The sequence below is a fragment of the Phycodurus eques genome, chromosome 16 (genome assembly GCF_024500275.1).
Source record: "Phycodurus eques isolate BA_2022a chromosome 16, UOR_Pequ_1.1, whole genome shotgun sequence".
Classification (NCBI taxonomy): domain Eukaryota; kingdom Metazoa; phylum Chordata; class Actinopteri; order Syngnathiformes; family Syngnathidae; genus Phycodurus; species Phycodurus eques.
Genome location: NC_084540.1, coordinates 2,977,711 through 3,005,555, shown reverse-complemented (window position 1 = coordinate 3,005,555; position 27,845 = coordinate 2,977,711). Strand labels below are relative to the sequence as shown.

The following is a 27,845-nucleotide window of genomic DNA, read 5'->3' as shown; positions in this document are numbered from 1 at the left end:
CTTTTTTTAATTTACTTGTTCTCATTTTGAAATTCACAGCTCTACTTGTATCTCTTTTTATAACCACTAGGTGGCGGTGGCATTTTGGAATGAAAGTGTACAGCTTTTTCATAACCACTAGATGGCGGCATACATTTATAAAATCTGAACGTTTTTGCCCCATTTGCCCCTAAACCTATTTATAATGCGCACTATTGACTTTTGACAATTTTGGGGGGGGAAATGTGAAATGACGGTACTTTTTCACACAGGCCAAGTAACTGAAATGTTTTTCCCTAATTTAAATCATTTAAAAACAGGTTCACTTGGTTTATATTCGTCTCACATTTACATTTGTTTGATGACCTTAAAGTGGGAAAACTATGCAAAAATAGTATCAGAAGGGGGCCATTACTTTTTCACAGCACTATATATATATTATATATATATATAATATATATATATATTATATATAATATATTAATATATATATATATCATAATAATAATAATATAATATATATATATATATATCGCTCAATAAATCAAGACTCACTTTTTTTCCCAATTGACTCACTTTTTTACAATTGAACTACAGGAACAAACCAAATTTTTCACGATATTCTAAATTATTGAGACGTACCTATTGTATTTAAAGCTTCTCAAATTACAGTCCTGACTTGTTAATGTGTGCTTGAGAAGCATGTAGAGCTTCACCTGGAGCACAAGAGATCTTTCCTGTCAGAGCACTTTATTGAAATACTTAAAAATGTTGACTTTTCTTGCTTCTGTCACCGTATGGTAGACTTTCTTATCATGGTACACCTGAAAACTCACCAACACTCAAAGAATAAAACAGTTAGGGCCAATTGGATCTTTATTGAATATGAAATTAAATGTGTGTATGTGTATGAATATGTGTGTTGGGCCGATTGTATCTTTATTGATTATGAAATTAAATTTGTGTATGAATAGGTGTGTGTGTGTGTGTGTGTGTGTGTGTGAGATTGGCAGGCTCTTCTGGTCCCCAGGCACCATATTTCAGTTTTCTTCATCTGGAATCATAGAAAAAAAAAAATTCCCGTTAGTCACCACAGGTTAGGTCGTTAACCAAGCGATTAAGTGTCGCACCTTCTTCTTCTTCATCCTCTTCATCCTCTTCTTCCTCCTCCTCTTCATCGGAGCTGAAGGTTCCGTCCGGCAGACTGTAGACGCGGATGACTTGCTGCGTAGGAAAGTGGTGAACTACTCAGAAGGCAGCCTGGTTTAATTAATAACATCGTGTGTCCTCCATGAATATTTTTTGTAAATTTTACTAGTCCCCCCCAATCATTTTATTTCTGTAACAGCTTTTGGCATAAAATTGTATACCGTGTTCCCTTGCTATATTGTGGATTTTATAGCAGTGGTTCATGTGTTTTTGCAGTATAGAGGCCAGTCCGAAGTTAGAGTTGAGTACCTTCGGTGTAGTACCACGTTATGCCGGGCAGCACTGCTCTACTAGATGTCTGAAGTTTTATAATTACCGTAACATCCAAGCTAATTTGTGTTAGCCCGTCTATGATGTTTTGCATTATATGTTAGTATTAAGCTAGTGGACTTTCATTAAACAAAACTGCAGTACATGGTTTGGTTGAACATTTTGGTGTTTAAATTTACAATGTTTGATTCTCCTTTGTATTATGTGTCAGTTTTACAGTCAACTCCAACTGGGAGTGACAGCTTGAAGCAAGCGCCGTTAAAAGCTTAGGAGGCCGACGGGAGGGTTGTGGAGTGCTCACCTTGTTGGGATCCTTGAGGATGAGGTACTTGCCCTCGTCCAGCTTGCGGCAGATGTCGATCACGCAGCGCAGGATGCCCCAGGCGTTCTCCATGCTCAGGTTGATCTGGCTGGCGAACTCATTGGGCTTGAACTGCTGGGTTCCCAGAACCACGTGGCGAGCGGAGTCCTTCACATGGTAGCGGGACACGTACCTGCACGGAGACATTTCGACAAGTTGTGTTGAGAGTCATGTTGGGGGGAGAAGAATAATTGCTACAAACCCTCGTAATAGCTCTACATTTGTGCTTCATGGAATAATATATTTTTGATTGTTTTTAGGGGGATTAATGTGCTTTTTTTATTTTAATTTTTTTTAAATGCACTGCCATTATTGTGAGCACATCTGTACTTGCTAGGAACTCACCCCAGCTTGAGGTACTCCGAGCCGGCCAGCATGGCGCAGCAGGTCCAGCGGGCCAGCTTGTAGCTATTGTTCTTCAGCTCGGTGGCCAGGACCGCACCTCGCTGAGAGTCCAGCTTCTGGCGCCAGTCTACGCCGTTACAATGCTGCCAGGAAAGACACGGTCATCATTATCAGACTGTCAAACAGCCAACTGAACACTTTGTTGTCTTACCCTTGAGTCCCACTCGTTGAGGGTCTTGATGTTAATGAAGGACACTTCCCCGTTGGCGCCCGTCATTACGCCGTCGTGCTCGCAACGGACAATCAGGTCGATGTCTTCACCCAGCTTCCAGTGGCGGTACCTGGCAGTCGAGACGAAACAATATGACCATTTCATATCGCGATTATCAGTATTTTTGTAATATTTAAAAACTTGACGCGCACACGACAAAAATATAAAAATGAGATTTCCATCTTAATAATAAACTGACAATATTCACAAAGCTATAGCTGGCTATATTTAAGCTTTATAAGAACTTCTTGTCAACTCAAGCACTTTACCCACGTGATATCCATTTATAGACCAAGTTTGTCTATTACAGAGGGCAAAAGTCTATGGATTCACCTTCTTTGTCCTGAGAGGGGCATCGGTATACCGCTAAGATGTGGTCAGATTACAAGAACGTCAAATGTTTTGTGCTAACCTGTAAGCGACGGATGCCACCTCGCTCTTGTCCATATCCTCCTCCACAAAGGGGTTGCCAGTGGGGAACTTGTAACGCTCTCCGCCCTGGAGTCAATGCAAACATCTTAAAAATGTTGCCTTTGTGGGTATAATTTGTGCTCTTAAAGGTGTCGCGCTCGTTCTCACCATGCGCAAGCACTGCTGGCTGAAGTTGTGGTTGATGTAGGTGGCTTCCATGGCAAGGTTACGCGGGGAGTTGAAGGAGTTGCCCTCATCCTGCGGCGGCTCGTTGGCCGTCTCGCTCACGGTCAGCAAATCTAAGGAGGCAGCAGCCCAGACGTGTCAAGTAACGAAGCAAATGCAAAAAAAACCAAATAATAATAATAATAATAATAAATATATTTTTAAAAAAGAAAGGTGGCGCCACGACACTCTTCTCACCAAAGTCCGAGTTGTCGCGCTTATCGAAGAACAGCTTGTTGCCCACCCGCTGCACAATGATGTCCCAGGAGTTTACAGAGCGCGTGCAGCACATAAGGGTGGCCAAGATGGCGTCAGTGGCAAACACGTTGCCTTGGGTCTTGGCCAGCTAAACACATATGTAGATACACATATGTACACAACAACATTAGCCAAGTAATTTCCTTAGACTCAACTCAAATTTATGCAGCACAAATGACGACATCGAAATGAGTGGCAGCTGAGGCTCACGACGGTGTTCCCTCACCGGGATGCTCTGGACACAGCCTCAGGTTACTAAGGTCCTTTCGGGATTTTTAACTTGCATGTCCGTGTCCTTTCAGACAAGCGGCAGGCAGGTTTGCTTTACTTTGTATTTTCCTTAAACGTAAAGCGCTTTGTGTTGCACTCCTTTTTATGAAAAGCGCTTACAAATAAAGGTTAACTGGTTGATTGACATAAACGTCACCATCTTCAACTATATGAAAACAATGCTGTAGAAATGATTCCTTGAAACATGAAAGTTATTTAAATCGCTATACGAGTCACAATAATTCACCATTTTAGCAGTTTTTGGTCAACAAGGCTGCGCATCAAATGTCACGCTCTTAGTTAAGTTCCGTTTAGTTAAGTTAGAAAACTAGTTGGCTGCCTCGATCCCACATTCCCCCCTTTGGTTCCATCAGTAATGACAACATAGTCATGTAAAGATTAACTTCTACAACATTCCTCAGAATCAAAATGTGTGAAATGGCTGAATCCGTTTTAATAGGCGCCAGCACAACCACAACCCTAGTGAGGATAAGCGGTTCAGAAAATAGATCGATGGATGGAATTCTAAGACGTTTAAAATACCGGTAGGGTATCTTTTAAAGGCGGCTTTGATCAAATTTAAGTTCGCTCATTTACTCAATATGAATCCCAGGAGCGGATGAACATTTTAAGACACTGTGTAATAATATCAAATATGCAAATGTGATTTATTTTTCAAATGTATGAACATTGCAGAGTAAATATGAATTTACGTTCTTTAAAAAGTATTGCCTGTGTCATTTAACACATTAAAAGTGTGGATTTAAGTATAAACTTTGAATTTTTAGGGATAATTACGTTTTGCTTATATTTAAGACTTTTCCTTGACTAAATATGTGACTCTTTTTGAAGAAATTTTTAAACCGGTTTAACAAGTAAATCTAATTATTTTCATATAATGATTGCAGAGTATTTAAAAATGTGTCAAATTCCTTAAAAAGTGAAACTATAGCCACGTTTATTGTGTCTGTGTCCTTTTTCAGACCTGTGAAAGTGCGTATTTAAGGATAAACGTCTCATTTTTAAGGATTATCCATTTTGGAACATCACATTTAAGATTTGGAAGAAATTTGAAACTTTTTAAAGGCCATTTTAATCAAATTGAAGACCTCACTAAATGTGACCACCAGGAATGGACAGTATTATTAAGAAATTGTAATTATTAATATTTTTAGATCATTTCAAGAAATTTGAAGTACAGATATAAGGTTATTTTCATTGCATTTTTTTTTATTTCAGTTTGGAACCTTAAATGTAAAAAATTGAAGGCCTCTCACCTACAAAATATAAAGCGTAGGTGATATGCGAATAAATGTTTTTCCATTATTATAGGATGCATGAACTGCAGACTTTAGATACATTTGAATTCATTTCTCCTTTTCCTTCATTTTGAAACATCAAATAAAAACTTTTTAAATCGGCGGATACCCTGAAATTAAAGACGCTTGTAAAACGTACCTTGCGGATGACGGGGTCGTCTGTGGTGGTGACGGTGTGGAAGATCCTCTTGATGCTCTTCAGCTGCTTCTCGTTGCGTGTGGTGATGCGGTCAAAGGCTTTGTCGTAGTACTCCAAGGCGCCGCAGCACTCACTGGGGAGGACGCAGTGGAAATTGGTGCCGTTGGGCAGGGTGATGGAAAACCGGGGCTCGGGAGTGAAGTCGGCACCCTTACATGTCCACGGGGTCGGCCACCTCCATGTATCTCATCTTCATGAGTCTCGGGAAGTCCATCTCCTCCTTCACCTCCCAGTCGCTGCGCACCTCCACTGAAGAATCTCGCGGCTTCAGCTGAGCCTTGTGAGAAAAAAACCAACAAAAAAAAAAACAAAAAAACAAAAACAAAAAAAAATCCATTTGATGCTACGTCACTGATCAACTGAATTGAGTCTATCAAAAAAACTTCAATATAGTTTTATTAGAAGAGACTAATTGGATATTTCAGGTCATTCAGCTCATCGGCGTAGTAGTTTGCACTTTTTTTGTAATTCTTTTAATGTTACAAACCAATTACCAGTCAGAGACAAAGTATTAATAAAGCCTATTTCTTTGACATAACTAAAAAAAATAAAAACAAATAAAAAGTTCAAAATCCAAAATGTTCTATTAAAAGGTATTTCTTGAAGAGGAACAAAATTAATACATAAAAACAAAATCCAAGTATTTCTTTAACAAAGTTAATTTTAATCCAAACTATTTCTCACAATATTTAATGTAGCAAAAAAATCTAAAAATTGTAATCTAAAGTATTAAACAAATTAAGTAAAAAATGTTTTAGCATTTCTTAGAGTAAATTAAAAACACTTTTTTTTTGATAAAACTTATCAAAACAAAGTATTGCTTCAATATAAAATCTCTTTAAATAAAAACTGTAAACGTAAATAGTTTCAATAATTAAACATTTAATACAATTATCAGGAAAAAAGTATTTGTTTAACAAAATAAAAAAACAGTGTTTGTTGAATGAAATATCTAAAAAAGATAAAAACAGAAGAATCGGTTTCATGAAGTGTATAAAGTTGTTGCTCTGGTAAGAGAGTGAAACTCAAGTTGTAAATCAAAGTTGCCAAGCCAGGAGCATGTGTCCTCTGCAGTCAATATAAAGAAAATGGAGTGCAATCATAAAATGTAGTTGTACCTGAGACTTTTGGTCCCACTTCTGACGGACGCCAAACTGCTTCTGAAACTTCTTCTGCAGGCGCATACGATCCCTACAAATATAAAAAAATGTGAGAACCCAACACATATGACTTTTTTTTTTTTTTTTTTCTCTTTAATAATTATTCTCTCACCTCTCCTTTTGCTTGGCACTCTTGGGCAGCGTCTGCATATTGAATTGCGTCAGGTTCCTGCGGTCCTTGTCTCTGCGCAGGTTCCTCTGTCGGATCAAAACAGAAGATTCAGTCAGATAACGTGGGTTACGCTCTTATTACGAGCTACGTTGTGTACGGATATGGTTTCGCTGTTACCTGCGCAAACCTCATGCGGTTCCTCTGGTAGGCCGTCTTCTGCATCTTGGCCGTGTCCACAAGCTGGAAGCTGGTCTCGTCCTCCTCGTGAAAGTAAGCGTACTGACTGCCGCCGCCGAACTGAGAGGAGTACTTGTCTGTTGACAGCAAAATTTGGACACGGAGCTGTCATAATGCAGCATAGCAGGGCACCTCAGACTTCCTCCCAGCCAGCAGCAAAGGATTTAGGATTCTGTTCAGATCCTTTCAGTGTCATGACAGTTGTCTTTTATGGGCTGAAATATCTGCCAAGCCGGAACTGAATTTGAATCATTTATATTTTTATTTTAATTGCTAATTGCATTTAAAAAACAGAATTTGTAAAACGATTCGAATTTGTATTGTTTAATTTGAAACATTGCATTTAAAAGCTTAATCTGAATAGTATAATTTGAAATTGAATTATAGTTTGGAACTGAAGTCCAATAAACTTGAAAGTGAATGTATGATTATTTTATCCGCAATGAAAATTCAAATTGTATAATTATACATTCAGGTTGATCATTTCAGATTCAGTTCGACAAATTCAATTTCAAATTCGCTGTGACAGACACCCGGTACTGTAGGAATAGCAATCGATCGGCAATACACAGATCTCCTCTTCAGCCAATCGACGTCTTCGTTTTTGAGCATGTGACATAGAAACTCTACGGAAAGTCAAACCTTCAAACCAGCTACAGTATTTTAACCTTTATACCACCTTTCCCTAACCTTTGTGGAATGCAATATATGGTCAGAAAGAGATAAAAATGTGCTTCCTTTTTCTCTGTAGGACTCTCAGCCAGAATTACCGTAAAAAAAATAAAAAATAAAAAAAAAAAGAAGCGCTGTGTGATGTAGTGCTACGGTTAGCTTTTTGCATTAGCCATAACATGCTTGACACTTGGATTGATCATTTTACACATGAAACTATGAGAGTCCCAGGATGCACATGTCTGGAACCAATGAGTCCCAGCCCTGGAACAATGAGTCCCTGAAACTTATCATCACGGAATACAGATACAGTAATCCTACGCTATATCATGGTTCTTGCTTCGCGGTCCCGCTATATTGCAGACATTTATAATAGGTCTTACTCCATTTTTTTATACTGTTTTTACAATATTTTTGTTAAATAAAAAATAAATTAAGACACTCAGGCTCTATTAACCTAAATTGCACTTGAACAAATAAACATTTGGCACAGATCACAGCTTCTTTATACTCACGTGGGCAGCGACCGCGGTGCTGTCACTGCGACTATCCCGCGCGCAGTTTGCCTTTATACCCGAGCTTAACCCACGCGCGCTGTTTTGAAAATGTGCTGCGGATCTCTAAGTCAGGGGTGTGGCTACAGCTGGCATTGGCTAGGACACCACAGGATGGAGTTTCCTCTGCAATTTATGGCCAATTCCGGTGGCCGTTTTTACTTTACGGAACAAGGAAAATAGCAACAACAGTGGCGACCGTGAAACAGTGCCTGGTAGAACAAATGGACCGAGATGACCAGATGATGCGTTTAATTATATTGCAAAATCGATCGAGAAGGCAGCGCCGTAGGTGGCATGTGCGGCTGAGTACGTCATCACAGCATGTGACTACAACGGACCAATCACGAGAGATGATCTCTGTGGCATTCTGCGCGCAGCGACAATTTGTGTCGTGTGTGTCGAGCGTCGCACAGGGGCTGCATAGGGGCCGCGCAGCCCAATGCAGTCAGTCACGTGATGCAATGCGGGCGCTGTCACCCGCGCGGGAGTATAAAGAGGCCATAAGAGATTACACACATTAATGCCTAAAGAGGCAATATACAGCGAGGCTACTCGGCAGAAAAATGGCTGGAACTGTGGAATGTGTGGATGATTAGAATATATATTTCACGTTTACTGAGGCACCCACCCTCCCTCTGAGGGTCCTGACCTTCACTATCTCTGACTGGTTTAGAGACCATATGGGTTTCATGTGTCTGCTTTCAAATCACAGAGATTTTTTTTTTCTTCCTCAGATGATAGGGCGCACAGGTGGACCCCCCCCCCCCCCCTTTTTTTTTTGCAGCACCATTCAGAAATGAGGGCGTATATGTGACCAAATTAGTAGCCCTCTAGAGCCTTGTCTTGTCAAAAAAAATTCATATGCAGGATTTCAAGCACCACGCCAGAATACTTGAATCCCTAGCATCGCGTCCTCAGACACAGATTGATTTTATCTTATGCGTCCTTGCTCATTTTTGTCCGTCTCAGACGCAGAACGCGCATCAAACGAGATCCCTGCACGTGTAATCATACAGTAGATGGTTTTGCATGTTACCATCGTCTAGTAGACAGTGATTGATGCCTATATTGCAAAACGAGATCTGCAAGGTTTAATAGCTCTCTTCATTGGTCAAATTGTTTTCTTTTTTCCAACTTAATATGAATGTTTAACATTTTAGTTTGACTTCATTTCCAATTTTGAGGTTTAAAATGTTTAAAACCTCAATTCTAAGTCACTTACTGGTGTATCTTTTGTCCTGATAAGTTGCTCCGGTCCAGTCGGCGACCTAATAACCACAAGACGACCACAACATTGTGAGCGGATGCTGCCAAAAATGAGTGACAAATAGTTCTGTGTGACGTGAGAAGACCTTTCCCAGACGGTCTCCTTTGCTGAAGGGCTGGTAGGGCATGTCCTTGAACTTCTCCGGCACGGCGCAGGGACCCCATCCCGACGGGTTGTCCTGGATAACAGGAGCGTTGAACTTGGCCATGACCTGCTGATGGGATTCCAGGAGTTCAAATATTACATTTGGACAAGTCATAGAGTCTCAAGGCCCATACAGAAATGTTTCACAGGGTCTCAGGCTTTAATCAGCACTGTTGTCTCCAGCAGGGCACTCCAACAAAGAGGCACTGCTCAGTTTGCGCAGTGGGCTAGTCATCATGGACCCTTGGACGCCATATAAATGTCAGTACAGAGTACAAGCTCCTTGTCACTGGTGAAAAGCAGCAAGCTCGATGAGATGCAGAGAAAGATCTGCATTGCTATTGGCAGGGGTAGAAGTTAATAGCTGATCAGACGCTAACATCAACCTAAGGTAGAAAAAAAATGCCCAACTAAATAAAACTTCTTAATGGTAGTTTATTCATTTAGAATGTCAGTATCATGTATACCCGAGTCTAAAAACATTAAAATGGCACTAGAAAAGTAGTAACTGGTATTTTTAAAGATTTAGTGTTCTCAATCAAATCATTTGAAAGCCATTTATTTTTGGGGGTATCGTTGTAACATGATTTTGAAATTATATATAAAACATTTTTGGGGATCATAGTTAGGTGTACATTTGGGCCACTGAGAACTTGAGCGGGCTAACTCCATTTTTTTGTCATTTTAAAGGAGAGTGATTGCAGGTTTTATGGCTGCCACTATTGCAAGAATGGTTTAAGTCCAAACAAAACATCAAATCTGTTAATATTTCAAGTAAGATGATAAACAACATTCACCAATACTTTAATGCAGATGAACTGGCACCCAAACTAAAGTAAAAAATAATGGACTGCACCTTATAAAAATGACAAAAAAATGGAGTTAGCCCACTGGAGTTAGTGATTGTCACTGGTTCATTTATGGTTTAAACTATTAATACAGACACTTATTAACGTTATTTTTTTTGGGGCGGGGTCTATTATTTGCAAATATTCATGGACTTAGCCCCTAAGGTTTACTTTATTTCAGTAACTGAAACGTTTTTGTAATAATTCCGACAAAATGTTACATTTGCAGCCATTTTGTAGAGTTGAGCATCGAGCTACAATTATAAGTACAAATGTAGTTCATCGCTACCATTAGACATGAAAATAGCTGTCATTTAAACAGCGAGGACTAACTCACATTATTTATTGACACGATTAAAAGCGACCTGTCATTAATATATATATATATATATATTTTTTTTTTTCGACTGAGCGATAAGATTCAAATGTTACATTATGCGTCAAATGAAGGTATTTGAGATAAGGGACGAGCCACCACCGTGAGCTAATGTTGCTACCGCTACAAGGCCCGTCATCATGCGGGGTGGCCGCGCTGGATGCTTCGGTGAAGCTAACTGGCTAGCAGACTAGTAACACGGTGACAACTTTAGCTTAGTTTTCACAAAACACGCGACTCGTTTTCGCTACTCTTTACAAGCGTCGTCGTGTTCTTACCTCAGCCGACGTGAAACGGTAAAAAGGCCTTAATAGGACCGGTGCGCTATGGAAAAAAAAAAAAAAAAACCAGGGTAAAGCGCCGGCGTGATAGGAAGAGGCTAACTGCCGCAAAGTTGATTGTTGCTCATGTCGTAAAGTGTCGTAAGCGATCGTTCGAGTACAATTCTGCTAGCTACTCTTTTTTATTTTCTGTACAACTATTTGTTTATGTAAGACTATTGTGGGTAAAGTGTAAGTTACTATTTGTAAGTAATATGAATGTAAATGTTTTCTAATTGTGACGTGTAACTGGAGTTCCAAATTATGAACACCAGGGAGCAAGTAAATCCTTATTGTTCAACATAGAGGGAAAATAAGACCAAGGGTATTTAAACAATGAGACGCACTTTTTCGTTAAACGTTTATAATACTATATTATAATACTATATATATAATATATATTATAATACTATAATGTTTAGGAAAAATAAATTAGTCCATCTACCACCTGGAACATTCAGTTGTTTAATTGTGAAAAAGTCTCCCCAAACCGTCACAGCATTGAAACTGCACAATCAATAATTTAAAAACGAAAAAAAAAAAAAAGCTTCATCTTATTCCTCAGACACACACAAACACATTCACACCTCAGATTCAGCAGCGTTCAGCCCCAAAAATAGTGTTTAAATGTTTTGTTTTTTTTAAAAGTCCATTTGACAACACTTTTCCTTTACACAAAACCAGCAGGCCAATCAGAGGGCATCCTGAAGGGGTCCCATGTATACTTTTCCCAAATTATTTAGAATCTCAACAAAATAGGTCATGCATACACAACAACAAAATGATAAAAAACACATTTTTAACCCATTAATTAGTCAGGAACAACAACAACATACGCACATCTTTCTTTTCCTGCATGTCATCAGAGAGGATAAGCTCTTGTGGAATTCTTGGCAACGACGCAGAGCACAGTTTGAAAAACTTAAGTGGCACAAAAACATTCGTTCCATTGCTGCTCTAGTTTATATTCCACTTCATCCAGAGGCAGGAAATCAATCGGAGAGGATACAAAACAAGAAAAATGACTTAAAAGGTGTTTGCTTTATGTCAAGGGTAGAAGAAAGAACATAAAGTACATTGAATATCTCAAGATATGTTTTTCTTCCATTTTGTGTACTTATGACTTGTCCAGTTTTCAGAAAGCCACTGGTGGAAAAGCAGCAGCATGGGCTGGCAGGAAGGAAGGAAACGCATTCCCAACAACAGGAGTGTCACTCTAAACACAAAAATCCACCACACGCCGGCTACTTGTGCCAGGAACATTCTCAGTACGGGATTACAGCCTGAGGCTGCTCCACCAAAGCCAGTGCGGTGGGGGGGGGAGGAGAGAGAGAGAGGGGGGGAGGAGAGAGAGAGAGAGAGAGAGAAGAGAAAAAAAAAAGAAAAAAAAAAAAAGCATATTTTTGCCAGATTTGTTCGGAAATTTGATGTTACACTCCTTCACACAAACAACCGGGATTTCAGTTTGGAGATGAAATTGGACTAAGATTAACAAAAGATGGCAAGAAAACAGATCTCATGTGGCTTTTTTTCTGTTTCGTTACAGTAATTTGATCACTAAATCAGGCATGTTGAACTCCTTTTATGACGGTGACAATAATATAAAGTATGATCATATCACGGATACAAGCGGCGAAATGAGTGCTGGGTGTCGACAATTGCAAATGATCTTTTTTTTTGCTGACTTTTTTTCAACCTATCCTCTGCTAAAATGATATATCATTAGCAGTTTTTGTGCTCAGACCCAAGCAATAAAAGAACTAGCGCTGACATTTATAAAGTGGGTGCAACCTTCGGGATTCAACTCGACTTCGCTCCTTCAGTATTTCAACCGAGGCGTATTTACATAGTGGCCACCAATTGTCGCTCTTGAGCATCATGACTATAAGCGTGATTCATCACAAGAATGAAAATTTAAAAAAAAATTTTTTTTTTTAATAATAAATAATTCAAATGTAATTTGTGTTAAATTTCTATTCTTGTTATGGGTTACTGTGCATTCAATTACTGTTTAAAATCGCATTTGATTAAAAAAAATAATAATAAATTCGAGCCCCTTATTCCTGCTTTGTGTTCCCCACACAGTTGAAGATTTTTTGGGAACCTATCCTCTGTTATTCGGTTAAAAAATGTTTTTGTGCTCAGGTGCCAAGCAACTATGTTGAATGGAATTGTCGACCTTCAATTTGACAAAAAAGTACTTCGGCACCATCTTGTCACCAAGGAACTATTTTAAAGTTAAATAAGGAGCTTCGTTTAGACAAAAGTGGTCCTTTGGTGCCATCTTGGTGCAAAGGAAATATGTTGAAGTGAGTGGAGGAGTTTTATTTAGATAGAAGTAGTGCTTTGCCACCACCTTGTGGCATATATAATTATTACCCTTCAGTGGCGGAGGCATCCAGTACTTTGCAGGATTTCATTATTCGCGACAGGGCTCAGAGGTTCACTGTACAGGTATTTATATTTTTAACAAACTGAGTTTTGAATCAGAAGTCAATGAAAACAGGGACAACCAAATACAAATACTATTTTTCAATTTATGATAAGGAATTTGGTAGGGGCAAAAAAAAAATGTGTAAAATCTGTAAAAAAAAGTGATTACAAATTTGAAATCTTCATTAAGATTTCAGCCAAAATGAGAACAAATCCATCTCACGAACTAGACACACTTGATTTGCTTTAGTGGGCCACAAAAAATGGATCTGGCCCCGGAGAGCTTGAGTTTGACACATGGCCTAAATGGACAAAAAAAAGCTAAATAAAAGTGCTAGAACACTCATATGGTCTCTTTATGCTGCCGGTTATGACAAGAGATAGGACTAATGTGTTGCGAGGTCAGGTTGTTGCGGAAAAAACGGCGGCGAAAAAGAGAGCTGTGGAAGAGGGAAGATGAAAGTGCACCATAGAGCCACAGCACACTGATGAAGAAGAGAAGAATCCCTCCTGAGATCCAAGCGAGGAGCATCTATTATTCAGCAGCAATGAATCATGGCGTGGTGCACGTGGGAAGCAACCAGGCTGACATCAGAAGACTCGGGCTGTGTTCAGAATCATTCAGTCGTTCCCTAATCCCTCGTCAATACAGAAGATTTGGAGATATGGATTTTTATCTAGTGGACTATTTATTTGGTCAACTATATAGGCCACTTTTTAAAAAGTAGCATAAAAGTTCAAGACAACTTCAATGTTGTTCTTAAATCGACAAAAAAAAAAAAAAAAATCTAATTTCGACTAAGATCCGGTGCATTGTAATTGTGCAATAGCAATGACGTAATTAGGAGCGCACGTGAGCAATGTTCTAAAATGATTTTTTTACTTGACGGATAAATTGACTACATAGTCCATAAATCCATTTATATCAAAATCCGTGTGTAGTGATTAGGGAGTAGGGAATGAGTGAATGACTGATGTTGTTTTCTAGTGGCCTTTTTCGGTTGTTAACTACTTTTCGAGGTGCATTGTGTAATACAAAGAGGAGGATAACCTATACTTAATATACATTCACACAGCACTACAAAATGGCCAATGTAAGGCATTATACAGCAGATAGGGAGTGATTCCGTCACATTTATGATACTGCACGATGACACCTAACTGCAACGCTTCTCAGCAGGAATTCCCATGGGACTTGCGCAGTAAAATAGTCTCGCTTGCCAATTTTTCTCACGATTGCACCTGAATTATCTGCGGTGCTCTGGTCTGAAAATAGAACGCAACATGCAAAAAAAAATTAAAAATAAAAATAATAATAATAATAACTGTTAATTAAGATAAAAATAGAAAAAAAAAAAAAAGTTTAACTTGTGCTCATTAGGATTTTAGCTGTCCCACATTAACTGATATTGGAATTGTGGATGAGTGTAATATTAATATTCAACAAACGCATTATGACGCCCAGCGACACGCTTCTAAGCGAATCGGCTCCCCGATGAGGTTAAAAAAAAAAACATTGTAATAATAATTTCACGCGGCTGAAAGGCGTCTTCGCGCGACACACCTCAAATCCCTTACACTAGAATGACTCCCTGCCTTGAAGAGAACCTTTCCCACCCCCAACACGTGCTCATTTTAGCCAAATCTAGAGAAGGAAGTGTGCCACATGGGGCTAAAGGGAGGCAGGTGTTTGGGTCTAAAAAGGGGCCTCAGTGCAAGTAGTAGCAGTCGTAGTAGGCAAGTACAAAAAGAGTCCTTCACTCTTGTCAAGTTTGAAACAATTGTGAGGGACTTTAAATAGATGAGTCACTTTTCACGGCAACAAGTCATTGCAACTGGTAAAGTGGGTGGGTGGGGGGATGCACAGAAAAGAGAGGAAATATAAGCTTGGTGCATCCAATCGTTCCAATTTCAGACAAGCGAAAAACTCTGCTAGTCACAGGTCAGGACCAGGAACAAGTCAGGACGAGTTGTGTTAGCTTCACATGCAAGATGGCGAATTCCTGACATACGAAGGCCAGTAAAAAAGAGGCGCTCGGGTGTGAGGCATGTATGAGTGTGTAAGAAGTGTATGTGTGTTTGAAGCGCGTGTATAAATAGTGTGAGAGGAATGTGAGTGTGTGTGTGTGTGTGTGTGTTAGGAGTGTATGAGTGTGTGAGGAGAGTAAACGGGTGTGTGTGACAAGTGTGTGAGAGGTGTATGAATTGTGTGTGGGCATGAGTGCGTGTGTGTGAGTGTATGAGTGTGTGTTACGAGAGTGTGCGAGGAGGTTCTGAGATGTGTGTGTGCGTGAGGAGTGGGGCTGGGCGAGTACCGATACCGGCCACATTGCAAGGTATCGGGTACTCGTGAAGGCTGCCATGATATATGATATTTAAGGCAAAAGAAAATGACATGGAGTAAGTCCTCCTCGCCAGTAGTTGGCGCTACACTGCTGCGGTTAGACACATGGGCGAAGCATCACATGCGTCAGAAAGAAAGAAAGGTCTTTGTCCACAATTATATGCCATTGTGTTAATTGAAATTTTATATGTAAAAAGTACTAGTGGTATCAGTACTCGGTATCTGTGAGTACTCCAGAGCGAATACTCCTACTGGTATGGTCTGAGAAAAGTGAGAATGAAAACCCCGAGAGAGGAGTGTGTGGCAAGTATTGAAAGTGCTTGTGAGTAAATATGTGAGCAAGTGTGTGTGAGGAGCGTGTGAGTGCTTGCCACCAGTCCAAAGAGCTTTGCGAATGTGCTTGTGTGTGTTTGAGGCCATTTTACAATGTACAACCACTTGTAGCTTATTGAGCTTTAGAAAGCGGAGAAGAAGACTGAAGACAAAAATAGAAACACCCGATGAGTGTCTCTGTCTGTACAAGTGAAGAAAAATCCTTGTTTATCGCTCACGTGAGTCGTAGCGGATAGTAGCAGTGGGACACTCAAAAATGTTGGACCAATTCTCCCGGGAGGGCGCCGTAGCCAGCGCGTAAGGTTGCCATCCCGGGCCGTCAGCAATCCCGCTCGCCGTCATTCCAGCTCGGCGGCCTGTCGGGTTTGGGGGGTGCGCCGGGAAAATGGCAGTTAGGAGATCTTGCAGTTGCTCCGCGTGCAGTTCTGCGGGGGGCTCTGCGGGGGACGGATGGACTTGGAGCGCTTCAGGCTGTTGCCCTTAGAGCCGCCGGCTGCGTTGGCCAGCGAGTACGAGCGTCCGTGCATCATGACGGCGTTCATGCCGTTGGCCATGGAGAAGGACTTGAGGTGTGACTTGATGGCCACAGGCAGCGGCAGCTTGTCAATAAGGTGGACCGGTGTGCACGACACGATGGCCCGGCAGCACAGGTCCTGGAGGCTGAAGACTGAACACCCAAAACAATTAAAACATGAAAACTAGAATTGGAAAAGAAAAAAAAAAAACATTTACATTCACTGAAATAAAAATAAGTGAGACTTGAAACTGAAATTTCAATGTCTGTTTACAAAACGAATTACAGTGGTGCCTTGACTTGCCGTGACCAATGCTAATTGCACTCCGACGTCAAATCAATTTTCCCCGACTGCTGTTCAACCTACTACTTACTAACTAGCACTGTATTTTATAACAACACAATAAAAGAGAATGTAAGATATAATCTGATAAGTGTAAAGTGTAAACACTCTCGGTACTGTAGTATTCGTGTGTCAGACGTGCCTTTAAAGGACGGCACCAAAAGAAGAACCGTGCTTTCATTAACAAAATCATCTTCAAGCATGACAATGGGCCATCTCAAAGAAATTCAAGCAAAAAATACAAACAAACTCAAATTTATTGGATGTAATAATTGTGAAGCGGCTATCAAATAAGGTGTCCTACATCAAAATGTAACTTGACTTATGTTTTTGATTGAAATAGCTTTTGATTGGAGTAAATATGACCCCCTGATGCTGCAAATTCAACAAATTACTATTTTCAGTTCTTTAAAACCTGTCAAATGTCTTGAAATTCTGTTGTGCGTAATAATTTGGAAAAGTGCAATTTAAGGTTGTTTTTTTTTTTAATTCAATTAATTTGTTTATCATTACATTGCATACATAACTTGGAAATCTTGTAAATTGGGGCACTTGTACATCAAGGTACTATTGTAGTAGAAAAGTATTGCAATACTTCACTGAGTTATGAGCTATGGCTTGATCGATTTTTTGCATTGCTGGTGTTTTTTTGTTGTTGGCTGGAACGGATTAATGGCATTTTAATTTCCAATATGGAAAATTGATTTGATACACGAGTAAATTTACTCACATGCTTGGTCAGGAAACAAATTCAACTCCTAAGTCAAGGTGCCATTGTATTATTTGAAATGACTAAAAATTTTTCATGTTTGTCATCAATTATTCCACTGCTTTTACTCATGTTTTAGCTTGTTACCATGGTGCTGTTTCCTTACCGGTATCGACTACAAGTATAATATCAACGAAGTCTACTTGGGACCTACCTCGGTTGGGTTTCCAGAACTTCTCCATGCCGTGCCGCATCAGCACGATGCGCGACAGCTCCGTGAAGGACTCAATTACGTTGAAGTTGCACAGCGGGCTCACCTCGAAGAAGGTCATGCCGTTCTTCTCGGCGTAGGCCCGTGCCTGCTCAGTGGGCACCTGCCGCTTGAAGGCCAGGTGCAGACGGTTGCCCACCAGGATGCGGGGCACGCCGGGTGCGTGCTGGCCAAGGGAAAGACAGACGGCACACATCATGTACATTTAAAGCTATATTCCACAACTTTTTTTTGGTAAAAAAAAAATACAAAAATAAAGTCATTTTCATAAAGGCACTACTCGAGGAGAAGTATGTTCACGTACTTTTAATACAATACGGCTCGCAAGCAGGCAACAAAACGTTATGTAGCCTAGCAAGCTAGTGCTAGCACTAATGGTTGTGCGTAAACATCCTGCCGTTCTGTCGAATCATGCGCTAAAGTGCCGGTGTGGGTGAAGTCATTTCATTACAATAAAGTATTTTAATAACAGTAAGTTAGCACCCATTATTTCTGTCTCCAAATTGTCCACTGGTGTGAATGCGAGTGTGAACGTTTGTTTGTCTATATGTGCCCTGCGATTGGCTGGCGACCATTCCAGGTGTACCCCGCCTCTCGCCCAGAATCAGCTGGGATAGTCTCCAGCTCGCGCGGGACCCTGTGACAATAAACGCTATGGAAAACGGATGAATGAATGAGACAGCTGATTGCAATGATTAAGAGAGTCCTTATGGTGTATTTCACCACATCGCAGTGTGATCAATAAATCGCCACTGGACTCACTCACTTCATCAATCTCTCGGATCCACCTGTCAATACCGTCAAAGGACCAGCGGTTGGTGATGTCATACACCAGCAGGATACCCTGCACACAAGGCAGAATAATGTAAAACGGCAATCTAGTAGAATACCATGAAAGACTTCAGTCCGTCATGTGTGCACTCCTCACCTGAGCGCCGCGGGAGTACGAGCGGAAAATGGTGCAGAACCGCCCCTGTCCTGACGTGTCCCTAAAGACAAGAAGAAGGAGAAGAATTCAGGACAACAAGTGGAAATGCATGAAAAGAAGATTTGTCACGCTACCAGGGGGTGGTCAACCTTTGGGCCATATACAGACCAATAAAGAGTCAAGAAGTTCAAGGAAAACTATGATTTCGGACTCTCCCTGACGGCAACAGATAGGGTGCATCTAAAACAAATTATTGAATACTCTAGGAGACTTCATTGTATTTCAGCTTTGAAATTCCAGAAGTAAAACACATCAAATATACAGGTTCATTCAATGCAAGCCCAACTCCAGCCTAATTTCCGGAATTAAAATCTTTTTGACTCTTTCTTCTGTAACATTGGAATTTCTTGGAGATGGTAAAATCTGGGTTTTTGTCAGCTGTAAGCTAAAATGATCATTAATGACAAACAAAATCATAAAACACTTCACTCTGTGTAGTGAATCTCCACATGAGTTTTTGAAATGAACTCCAGGAACACATTAAGTTTTCAAATTCTAATTTATTGAGCTGCACCTGTAGACAGACCGCCTTAAAGAATCACTGCCTTAAAGGACTTCATTTCAACTGCTGATAAACTGCTTCAAGACCACCCAGGGACCTTTGCAGTTGATACTGCTCTGCTGTTGCGTGTAACGCACACCCAAAGCGACTTGATACAAGACACCCAAACATCGCAATAGATGCAAGTCATCCGCAGTCACAGTGAACAGATTCCCTGCCACAAATTGTCACGAATATTTACAAGAATTCGATCTGCATGCTTATAAATCGCAATTTGGTGTGCTTGTGTAATCGGAGCATTACTGTAGCTGCGCTGAAAGAATTCTGGAGGAACACTTCTCCTGGGGAAACACACCTCAGAGTGAGTTAGAGGAGTGTGAGTCACGAAACGGTGGGAGATCAGTCAGAAAAGTGCGGAGCCAAGTGTGATGCAGCATAAATACAAACGATTCCGTGGGGACCAGCCGGCTCTGCTTCTTGGCTGCCCCGCTTTTTACCAAATACGTTTGAGAAACACACGGAACAACACACAGGAGGCAAGAACAGCAGCATAAGCGCTGATGTAAGCCCTTTCAGACAGGCCTTTTCCCAGCTCACTGTCCTGTGTGGGATGGGGAGGTAGAAGTTGATCGGCTTCAAATTTAGTACAAGATGTGTAACTGGCTGTGTGTAAGGCAGGGGTGGGCAAGCTTTTTTTTTACATTTTACATTTGATTTTTAAAAACAAACATAACGGCCACGTTGCTTGTAGGTGAGTTTAAAAAAATAAAAAAAAAATAAAAAAATTGAAAAATGTGTATGTAAAAAAATAAAAAATAAATAATAACAAAAAAAAACTGTAGGGATGCCCTAATCACATTTTTTGCACCAGAGTCCAAGTCACTTGATTTTGAGGATCTGCCGATACGGAGCCCCGATCCAATACCTCGGTAATGCATTAAGAAGATTGGTCAGCCCTGATTATCAATCACGACAACTCTAAAAATAAGTTTAAAAAATTATGTTAAATACATATTCTTATTCTACATAGTTTTGTATTATTTTATAATAATGTATTTTCATTTTTTAATTACTTTTCATTATCAACCAGTAATTTAATTCATCTATATAATACATCTAAATGAAAGTGTGTGTTTAAAGCAATTGTCACTGCGCCACAGACTGGCGATGGCATTGTCACGCATCTAATTATCTGAATGCACAACACCACAACGGCTTCCAGTTGTGTCTGCAAGAGACACAAAAAAAACCCTACAAATCCGTGGTTGTAGAAGACCGCAATGCATCCTGATTATTTTTAATGAGACTCAAAAAGTTAAGATTGTTCTTCATCTGCATCTAAAATAACTAAGAAAGTTGGTTCGATGTACTCACCAAAGCTCCAGCTTCACCCTCCTGCCATCCAGAAGAATGGTGGTGGTCTTATAGTCGATGCCTGGAAGAAGAAGAAGAGGAATTAGAATGGAACTGTTAATTTACCCACAATGCACTACGGAGGACTACAATTCACAGGTGGATTTTGGAAATTAGAGCCTGATGGTTTGAAATACTAGTAAATTGAGTTACGAGCGTGATCACGGAACAAACTAAACTCATAAGTCAAGGTACCACTGTATTTCAATTGTCCTCGGAGTTGTTCGTTTATCGGCCAACACAAAAAAACAGTCTGACTACACCTGCCGCTTCGTGCCGGGACATGTTCCCCTGCCGGAACCGGTTCGTGTATTTTTTAATTATTATTATTATTATTTTTTTTTTTATAAATATGGTCGGCCAGAAAAGTCCCAAGGCTAAACACCTGAATCGCAGGTTGATGACTGTTATACTACCTTCAACTCAGTTTCAGGTTTCATTGTGAGCGAGAGTGAAAGCCACCCAGAACGGCTGCTAACGTCAACAAAATGTCCAGTTTGATTTCGGTCTAATAATTTGATGACTGGCGTGTAATCATCACTGATAGGTGTGGAACCACAAGTGGCAGGGAAAGTTGAGTACAGGGGGTCCTTGGTTTGTGACAAAGGTCAATTCCCATGGCAGTGACGTAACCAGAAAAGTCATTGTTACAGTAGTAGTCCACGGCATATGCGTGGTTCACTATACACAAATTCAATTATTGGTCTTTTTTAATGTGGAACCTATCCCCAGCAATTGTATTTGCATTAATACAATTGCTGGGGAATTGCCTATCCCCAGCAATCTGTATTTGTGTCTCCCTCGCTCCAATCGGAATATGGTTCACATATTTTTCGTTTCTTCCAACACTAATTTCATGAACTGCAATTCCTGTAGTTCCGCATTTGGACTACACGTAATGGAGGAGGAGAGGCGGGAGTTAGCGGCCGCTTGCTAATATCAACATCATCAACATCGTGCAATCTTTCGAGCTATTAAAGTGCCGAGCTGCTTCCATTGCGGAGTTGGAGAGAGTGCTTTCTGGGATGATCAATGGCTCTTAAGATCTCGACGGTCGATGCTTCTATTCTGGGAGAGGAGAGAAGAGGACTCGCTCGAGGAGAAGACGAATGCGTCGAGCAAGTATGGCCTCCAAAGCATCTGTGAAACTTACATTGTGGGTAATTTAGAGGATATATTGCCGCATTGATTACAACTCGGAAGGAAGCATACGTTCCTGCCATATCAGAGGATACACCATATAGTGCTTATTTTTGTCCACTGGTTGGCGATATAGTAGGATCATTACATACGACACATTTTAAAGGTAGTAATATAGATGTCAATGACTCATTGCATTGTTCAGATGAAGCATCGGCATTGGGATGGATGTAGACAGATGGCTGATAGACAGATGGCTGGATTGATAGAAATACAGATGATGGATGGATAGACAGACAATGGATGGATGCATGGATGGGTAGACTGATGGATGGATAGCTAGATGAATGGGCAGATGATAAATGGATGGACGGACAGACAGAAGGATGGATGGATGGATGTTTAGATGAAAGGATGATGGATGATAATGAGATGGGCAGATAGGCGAATGGATGGATGGATAGATAGAAGTATGATAGACAGATAGATAGATAGATAGATAGATAGATAGATAGATAGATAGATAGATAGATAGATAGATAGATAGATAGATAGATAGATAGATAGATAGATAGATAGATAGATAGATAGATAGATAGATAGATAGATAGACAAATAGATGGATAGAAAGACAGATGGAAGGATGGATCGATGGGTGGATTATGGATAGATAGACATATGACAGATGGATCGATAATGTTGAAAGACAGATGGATGGATAGATAAATGAATGGAAGGATGGGTATACAGACAGATTGATAGACAGACAGATGGATGGCGAGGCAGATGATATGGACTGGTATGGGACCAGGAGGGTGTGGGTGTCGGACCGGGTTTCAGCACGTCTGTGGGGGGGTGGCATTGGGTCCCTGCGGCCCCCACCGGGTGCCCGGTTGTCAGGGCGCCTCGGTGGGGCCCACGGAGCGCCCTGGTTTAGGGTGTGTGGGGCGTGTCCCGTCCACGGGCTGCTCTCGGGTGGACCCCTGGGCCCGTTCCCGTTCGACTGATCGACTCCGATTCTCAATAAACTTCAATTATAATACTAAGAAACCACAGCGGAATCTTAAAAACTCCACTGTGACACAGTAAAACTGTTCTGGCATAAAAGGGATGCAGATCTTCTATTCTGCTTGACGAGAGGCAGATGATGGATGGATAGATATTTTCAAGGCCGCCATTTAATACATACATAGTATTGTAATAGAAAACATTTTCTTTAAGTACCACTATTTGTTTGTGGACAAATGACATATATACTATCGGCTACAAACAAAAACTAAACGTGGAGTACATGCTTTTAAAGATGACATATTGTTCATTATCATGATAAAAATGTATTTTATACAAATAACGGCCTAGCCCTCGTAAATGCACGACTCCGAACAACCGCACGGTGCTGCCTGCAGTTGAGTAAACAAATTCTTCCAGCCTCTGTGTGGGGAGGAAAACAAGTAACTATTTCATCACACGGATGACGTAACTCTGACAACAACACAAAAATTGGTCCCTCGAAATACACTGAGAACACCAACACGACACATGCGCACACGCACACAACGCAAACACAATCGAGGGCTGCTTGCCTAAAAAAAGAGCTGGAGGACATTCTCATCCAATCACAATCTTCTTCTTCTTCTGTCCAGATTTCCTGCCGTTTAAATATTTACTTTGGTCACACAATGTTCTTGTTTTTGTTGCTTTTAGCCAGAAGGAAGTGGACCAACAACTGACTTTTCCTCATGTTTTGACTTAGTTAGGTTCCATCCACTCTTCACTATGCTAAATACATTATATTAGTGTTTCAGTTACGAGATAACACACACCACCTGAAGTAGGCGCGGTAAACTATCGAGGGAAGCGTAATTCAGAGCGGTAAATCCAACGCAGCAAGGAAGGTTTGTCATTTACGAATAAATTGCAAAATAAAAAACACAGCATAACAACAAAGGAAAACAGTTAACAAATGCAAAATTCAAGCTCGACTTCACGCAAGAACATCTTGCTAAACGTCAGTTCAGTGAGCGCCAACGGGTGTCTTTTTCTTTGTCTTATTTTAAGCTATGTTTATTGTAAAAGAAAAAAACAGCCTCAACAAGGGATGCTACACTGTTGTATTGTTTTAACCACTTACTATTAAGAGTTCTGACTGTAATATTTACACTAGTATGACAATTCATAATGTTGAAAAATGAGAACGCAAAGGAGCTTCGCACTACAACTTACTCATTAACATTAAGACTGAGACCATGTCAACACAGAAACACATTTGTGCGGCCTGGATTTTTGTGGAGCTTTTGCTGGAAAAGACCATCATGCTCGGGAGTTTTTGCCGGACGAATGCAACACGAGTAATCCACCGTTGTTATTGTTACGCTGTGTTCGCACGGTCACGCGATATCTGGCACCACCGTGTCGTCGTTTCAGGAAATATGCAAAACCAAATTTATACCATGTACAGTACCAAATCTGCAGTTTAAGGATTTAGAAAAAAATACATGTTAGTAGTTAAAAAAAAAAAAAAAAAGGTTTTTCTTTTTAGTAATAGTGGGGGGGGGGGGCGATTATTATTCAATTATTCAATCAATAATCAATAGAACAATTGATTCTAAAAAGATTCTGTAGTGACAGCCCTCCAAACAAACCACCTTCACATGAGCTCAGCAATATTATTAGCTAGCATACCAGCCTAAATAGGCACAAACTGACCTGAAATCACATGTTTAAACGAATATGCGAATTAGCATTTTACACAAATCATTAAATTCACCTTTTGACATTTTCACACAATAATACATGCTTGGCAACGTAGACTACACTGGCTATGAGCAGCTGCATTGCGGGAGAAGCAAAAACATTTTCAGTTATGCTATACATGTACTGTACATGAGGTGCATTCGAGGATTGCCAAAAAAACAGGACAACCCAAATGCAGACATAACAAGCACCAAAACTGAAATAAACCTAACAATAACACCAATAGTCCACCGGTGGCGCCAAAGTAATACTTTGATAGCTTTGGTTTGAGCACAAAAACAGCAAATAGATGTGTTAAATAACGCAGGATAGTTCTCACCCACAAAACAAAACAACAACAACAACAAAAAGAAAATAGGCCAATTTGTGAATACCGAACAATGAATATGGGGTACACAGTACGAGAGCTGCAGCCAATATTTTGAGAATTGATTAATCTACGGATTATCCCATCAGTTATTAACAACAAAAGGTGTATCCACGTCGTGACCTCCCCATCCTCACGCCCCACACAGCATGTGACCCTCCAGCACTCAACCGATCGGAAGTCGCATAGCCGTGTTTTGAGTTAGAGCCCATAAAGCATTGACTACGTGACAAAGATCGATATGCAGATGTGATTCAAAAGCCAGAAAAATAAGTAAAGCTCACTTCCCAGTGGGAATTCACGTGAATTTCTTACCTAACGCCTCGGAAAAAAATGCTTTTATCGAGAGGGTACAGCGAAATCTCGATGAGAAAAGCCCGACAACAACGAGAAATCGACGACACTTATCGGCTGCTGCCACGCACATGACAAGGAAAAAACCCTTATCATTTCTGGTATCAATAGAAAGCTTGGGGTTCTCTGCAGCCGTGGTTTTAATTTAAATGTACGTCATTACGTGTATGAACCGACAAGAGGCTGTAAATACAGTAACCTCGTTGTGTAAAGTAAACATCCTTGTTGCTAGGCTAAAGCTGAAACACCGCTTCCAATCTGTAAACGGACATATCTTCACCAAATGTTACCCGATTACCACAATCTATATAATGCCTTTAATGCCTTTTCAGAAAGCAATCATGTAAAAACCCGTACAAATGACTGCTTAAAAATCAGCGATAAAGCGGGCGTGCAAAAGGTGAACAATAATAATATAGCGGAGGTTGACTGTAATGTTTAAAGTTAGGAGGGACTCACCGCTGCTGTACGCGTAGGGAGACTCGGCTGAGCCGTCCTGCAGGCTGTCCAGGATCTCGCCCTTGCCCACAGTCGCTGTCGCCCACCAGGAGGAACTTGAGCAGGTAGTCGTAGCTTTTCACCGGGCTGCCCTGGCTGCCCATGGCCTCTCACATGAGCCCTGGAGAGTGCATAAAAGATGAGGGCATCATAATAAAGATTGATTGATAAAGGTTTATGGTGGCCGGAATGTGCTGACTTTCACACCTATGTGTCATCTGCAAATAAATGCACAACTGGACTAACAACAATTCACCAGTGGGGTGTGGGCTTGATGTAAAAAAAAGAAATATAATTAATTGTCTAACATCATACAACCCCAATTCCAATGAAGTTGGGACGTTGTGTTAGACATAAATAAAAACAGAATCCAATGATTTGCAAATCATGTTCGACCTATAGTTCATTGAATAGTTCCCAAACGTTGATTGAATGTTGTTAAAAGAAAAGGCGATGTAACAGAGTGGTAAACATGAAACTGCCCCGGCTTTTTTGGAAGGCTAATATCAAGTTTAGGGTAGAGATGCAACAATTTATCAGTTAATCGCCAACTAATCGATTATCAAATTAATCAACAACTATTTTGATAATCGATTAAACATTTAGTGACCTTGTTTTACTTAAAGTTGTCCAAATTCTCTGATTTCAGCCTCTCAACATGAAATATTCTCTGATTTCTGTAATCCCCCATAAAATTAGACTGATTATCTTTGTTTAATCAAAATAAGACATTTGGAAACATCTGCTTTTACTTTGGAAAAGAATGATCAAAATGCTTATTTTCTGACATGTTATGGACCGTAATAGAATCGTAATGGCGCTCAACATGAAATATATATATATATATATATTTTTTTTTAGGTAAAAACAATATAAGTAAAAGCAATATGTTTTGGAATCCTATTGGAAGTTGAGTGAATGTCGTGGTTTTTTTACATCCTCAATTATAAGACACTATTATAAGTTGTTTCACAGTAGTTACGCTGCATAATTACATTGTATTTCTTTTCTTAATTCTTTACTGTGCCGCTTTTTTTTTTAAACCTTAAGTTTGAAATACACAATTGAATTGAACTGAATAAGCTTTTGTCCCTTTAAAAAAAAAAAAAAAAAAAAAAAAGAAGAGCAAAATAAACAGCGCCTGGGCTCTAATACAGACAAAGTAACATGAATTTGGAAGGCTGTCATGATGATTATCGTCAGTTACATAAACGTAATTTCTATTTAAACGATACCACGATACTTTGGGCTTACTGGAGCATTTAGTGAAACGAATAATTAATTGATAAGAATTTAAGAAAAAAAAAGTTAGGCTAAAGTTAGTGAGTTGTTTCCTTTAAACAGTCACCCATTATTAGATTATTGTCTGTTACAAAACCACAACAAATTGATTTGGGTGGTCTTGAGTGTTTGAAAATCAATATTAATACAAGTTTGCCTTTTTATTGTCTTTACAAATGAGTAAGGGAAGATATTTGCCTAAACCCTCTGGGAACTAAACAAGGGAACAACAACATGCACCCCCTCAACCCGCCACACAAGCTAACAGGCTAACTATCGTTCTCACTTAAGACTCTCGCTAACGTCAACGAGAAGGCACCACAAAATAAAAATAAAAAGTATTTAAAGACACCTTCGCTGTTCACATTCATGCCGGGTTACGCGAGTGACTCAGCGGTTTAAAATAAAAACACCCCGGTGTTAGCCGATAGCCCCCTGATGCTAACCTGGTGAGCTCCACTCCCAGCGACGTCTGCGTGATTTGAGGCCGTCCTCGTCGTCCTCTCGCGCGGGTACGAAGATTACTGAAACGTCCGTCCGTCACATCCAAGGAACGCTGCTATGCGCGAGGACTGGTGGGGTGGAGGGAGCACCACGGCGGGGAAATTTATACTTCCACTTAAAATCTGTGCGCGTCCTCCGTCGTGTCAGTCCGTAACGTCCATGTTTCTCCATTCCACCGAGCCATGGTTCAAGCCGAGAACAGTGAGGCATCTGCGGATGCTTGACAGATCGCTGCTGGGCTACTCTGTCCAGCTTTGAGTACCCGCCTCCGCACTCGCATGATTGGT

At 40.3% G+C, this 27,845-nt stretch overlaps 2 protein-coding genes across 4 annotated transcripts; both read right to left on the bottom strand.

The window, feature by feature from the left end:
* Positions 1-837: 837 nt before the first annotated feature.
* Positions 838-10,871, bottom strand: eif3d (eukaryotic translation initiation factor 3, subunit D). Of its 3 annotated transcripts, none has more exons than XM_061700266.1 (16): positions 10,769-10,871; positions 9,208-9,336; positions 9,078-9,123; positions 6,567-6,703; positions 6,390-6,475; positions 6,236-6,308; positions 5,273-5,394; positions 5,058-5,190; positions 3,270-3,417; positions 3,015-3,145; positions 2,848-2,933; positions 2,376-2,505; positions 2,165-2,307; positions 1,760-1,952; positions 1,110-1,203; positions 838-1,033 (listed from the first exon to the last, which is right to left on the bottom strand). In XM_061700266.1, the coding sequence occupies exons 2-16, from the start codon at positions 9,328-9,330 to the stop codon at positions 1,020-1,022; spliced, it is 1,659 nt and encodes a 552-aa protein (XP_061556250.1). In that variant the 5' UTR covers positions 9,331-9,336; positions 10,769-10,871; the 3' UTR covers positions 838-1,019. The 3 variants fall into 3 exon arrangements, with proteins under 3 accessions (XP_061556250.1, XP_061556251.1, XP_061556249.1); XM_061700267.1 differs by having other exon boundaries at positions 9,208-9,333; positions 10,769-10,861; XM_061700265.1 differs by lacking the exon at positions 10,769-10,871 and having other exon boundaries at positions 5,273-5,388; positions 9,208-9,333.
* Positions 10,872-11,674: 803 nt separating this feature from the next.
* rab40c (RAB40c, member RAS oncogene family) lies at positions 11,675-25,889 on the bottom strand. Its single transcript, XM_061700268.1, is given in 7 exon segments — positions 11,675-16,587; positions 17,701-17,923; positions 18,524-18,601; positions 18,686-18,746; positions 20,622-20,682; positions 25,735-25,804; positions 25,806-25,889. Coding segments are annotated over 7 exon segments (840 nt in total). The 5' UTR covers positions 25,878-25,889; the 3' UTR covers positions 11,675-16,312.
* Between the last annotated feature and the right edge of the window lie 1,956 nt (positions 25,890-27,845).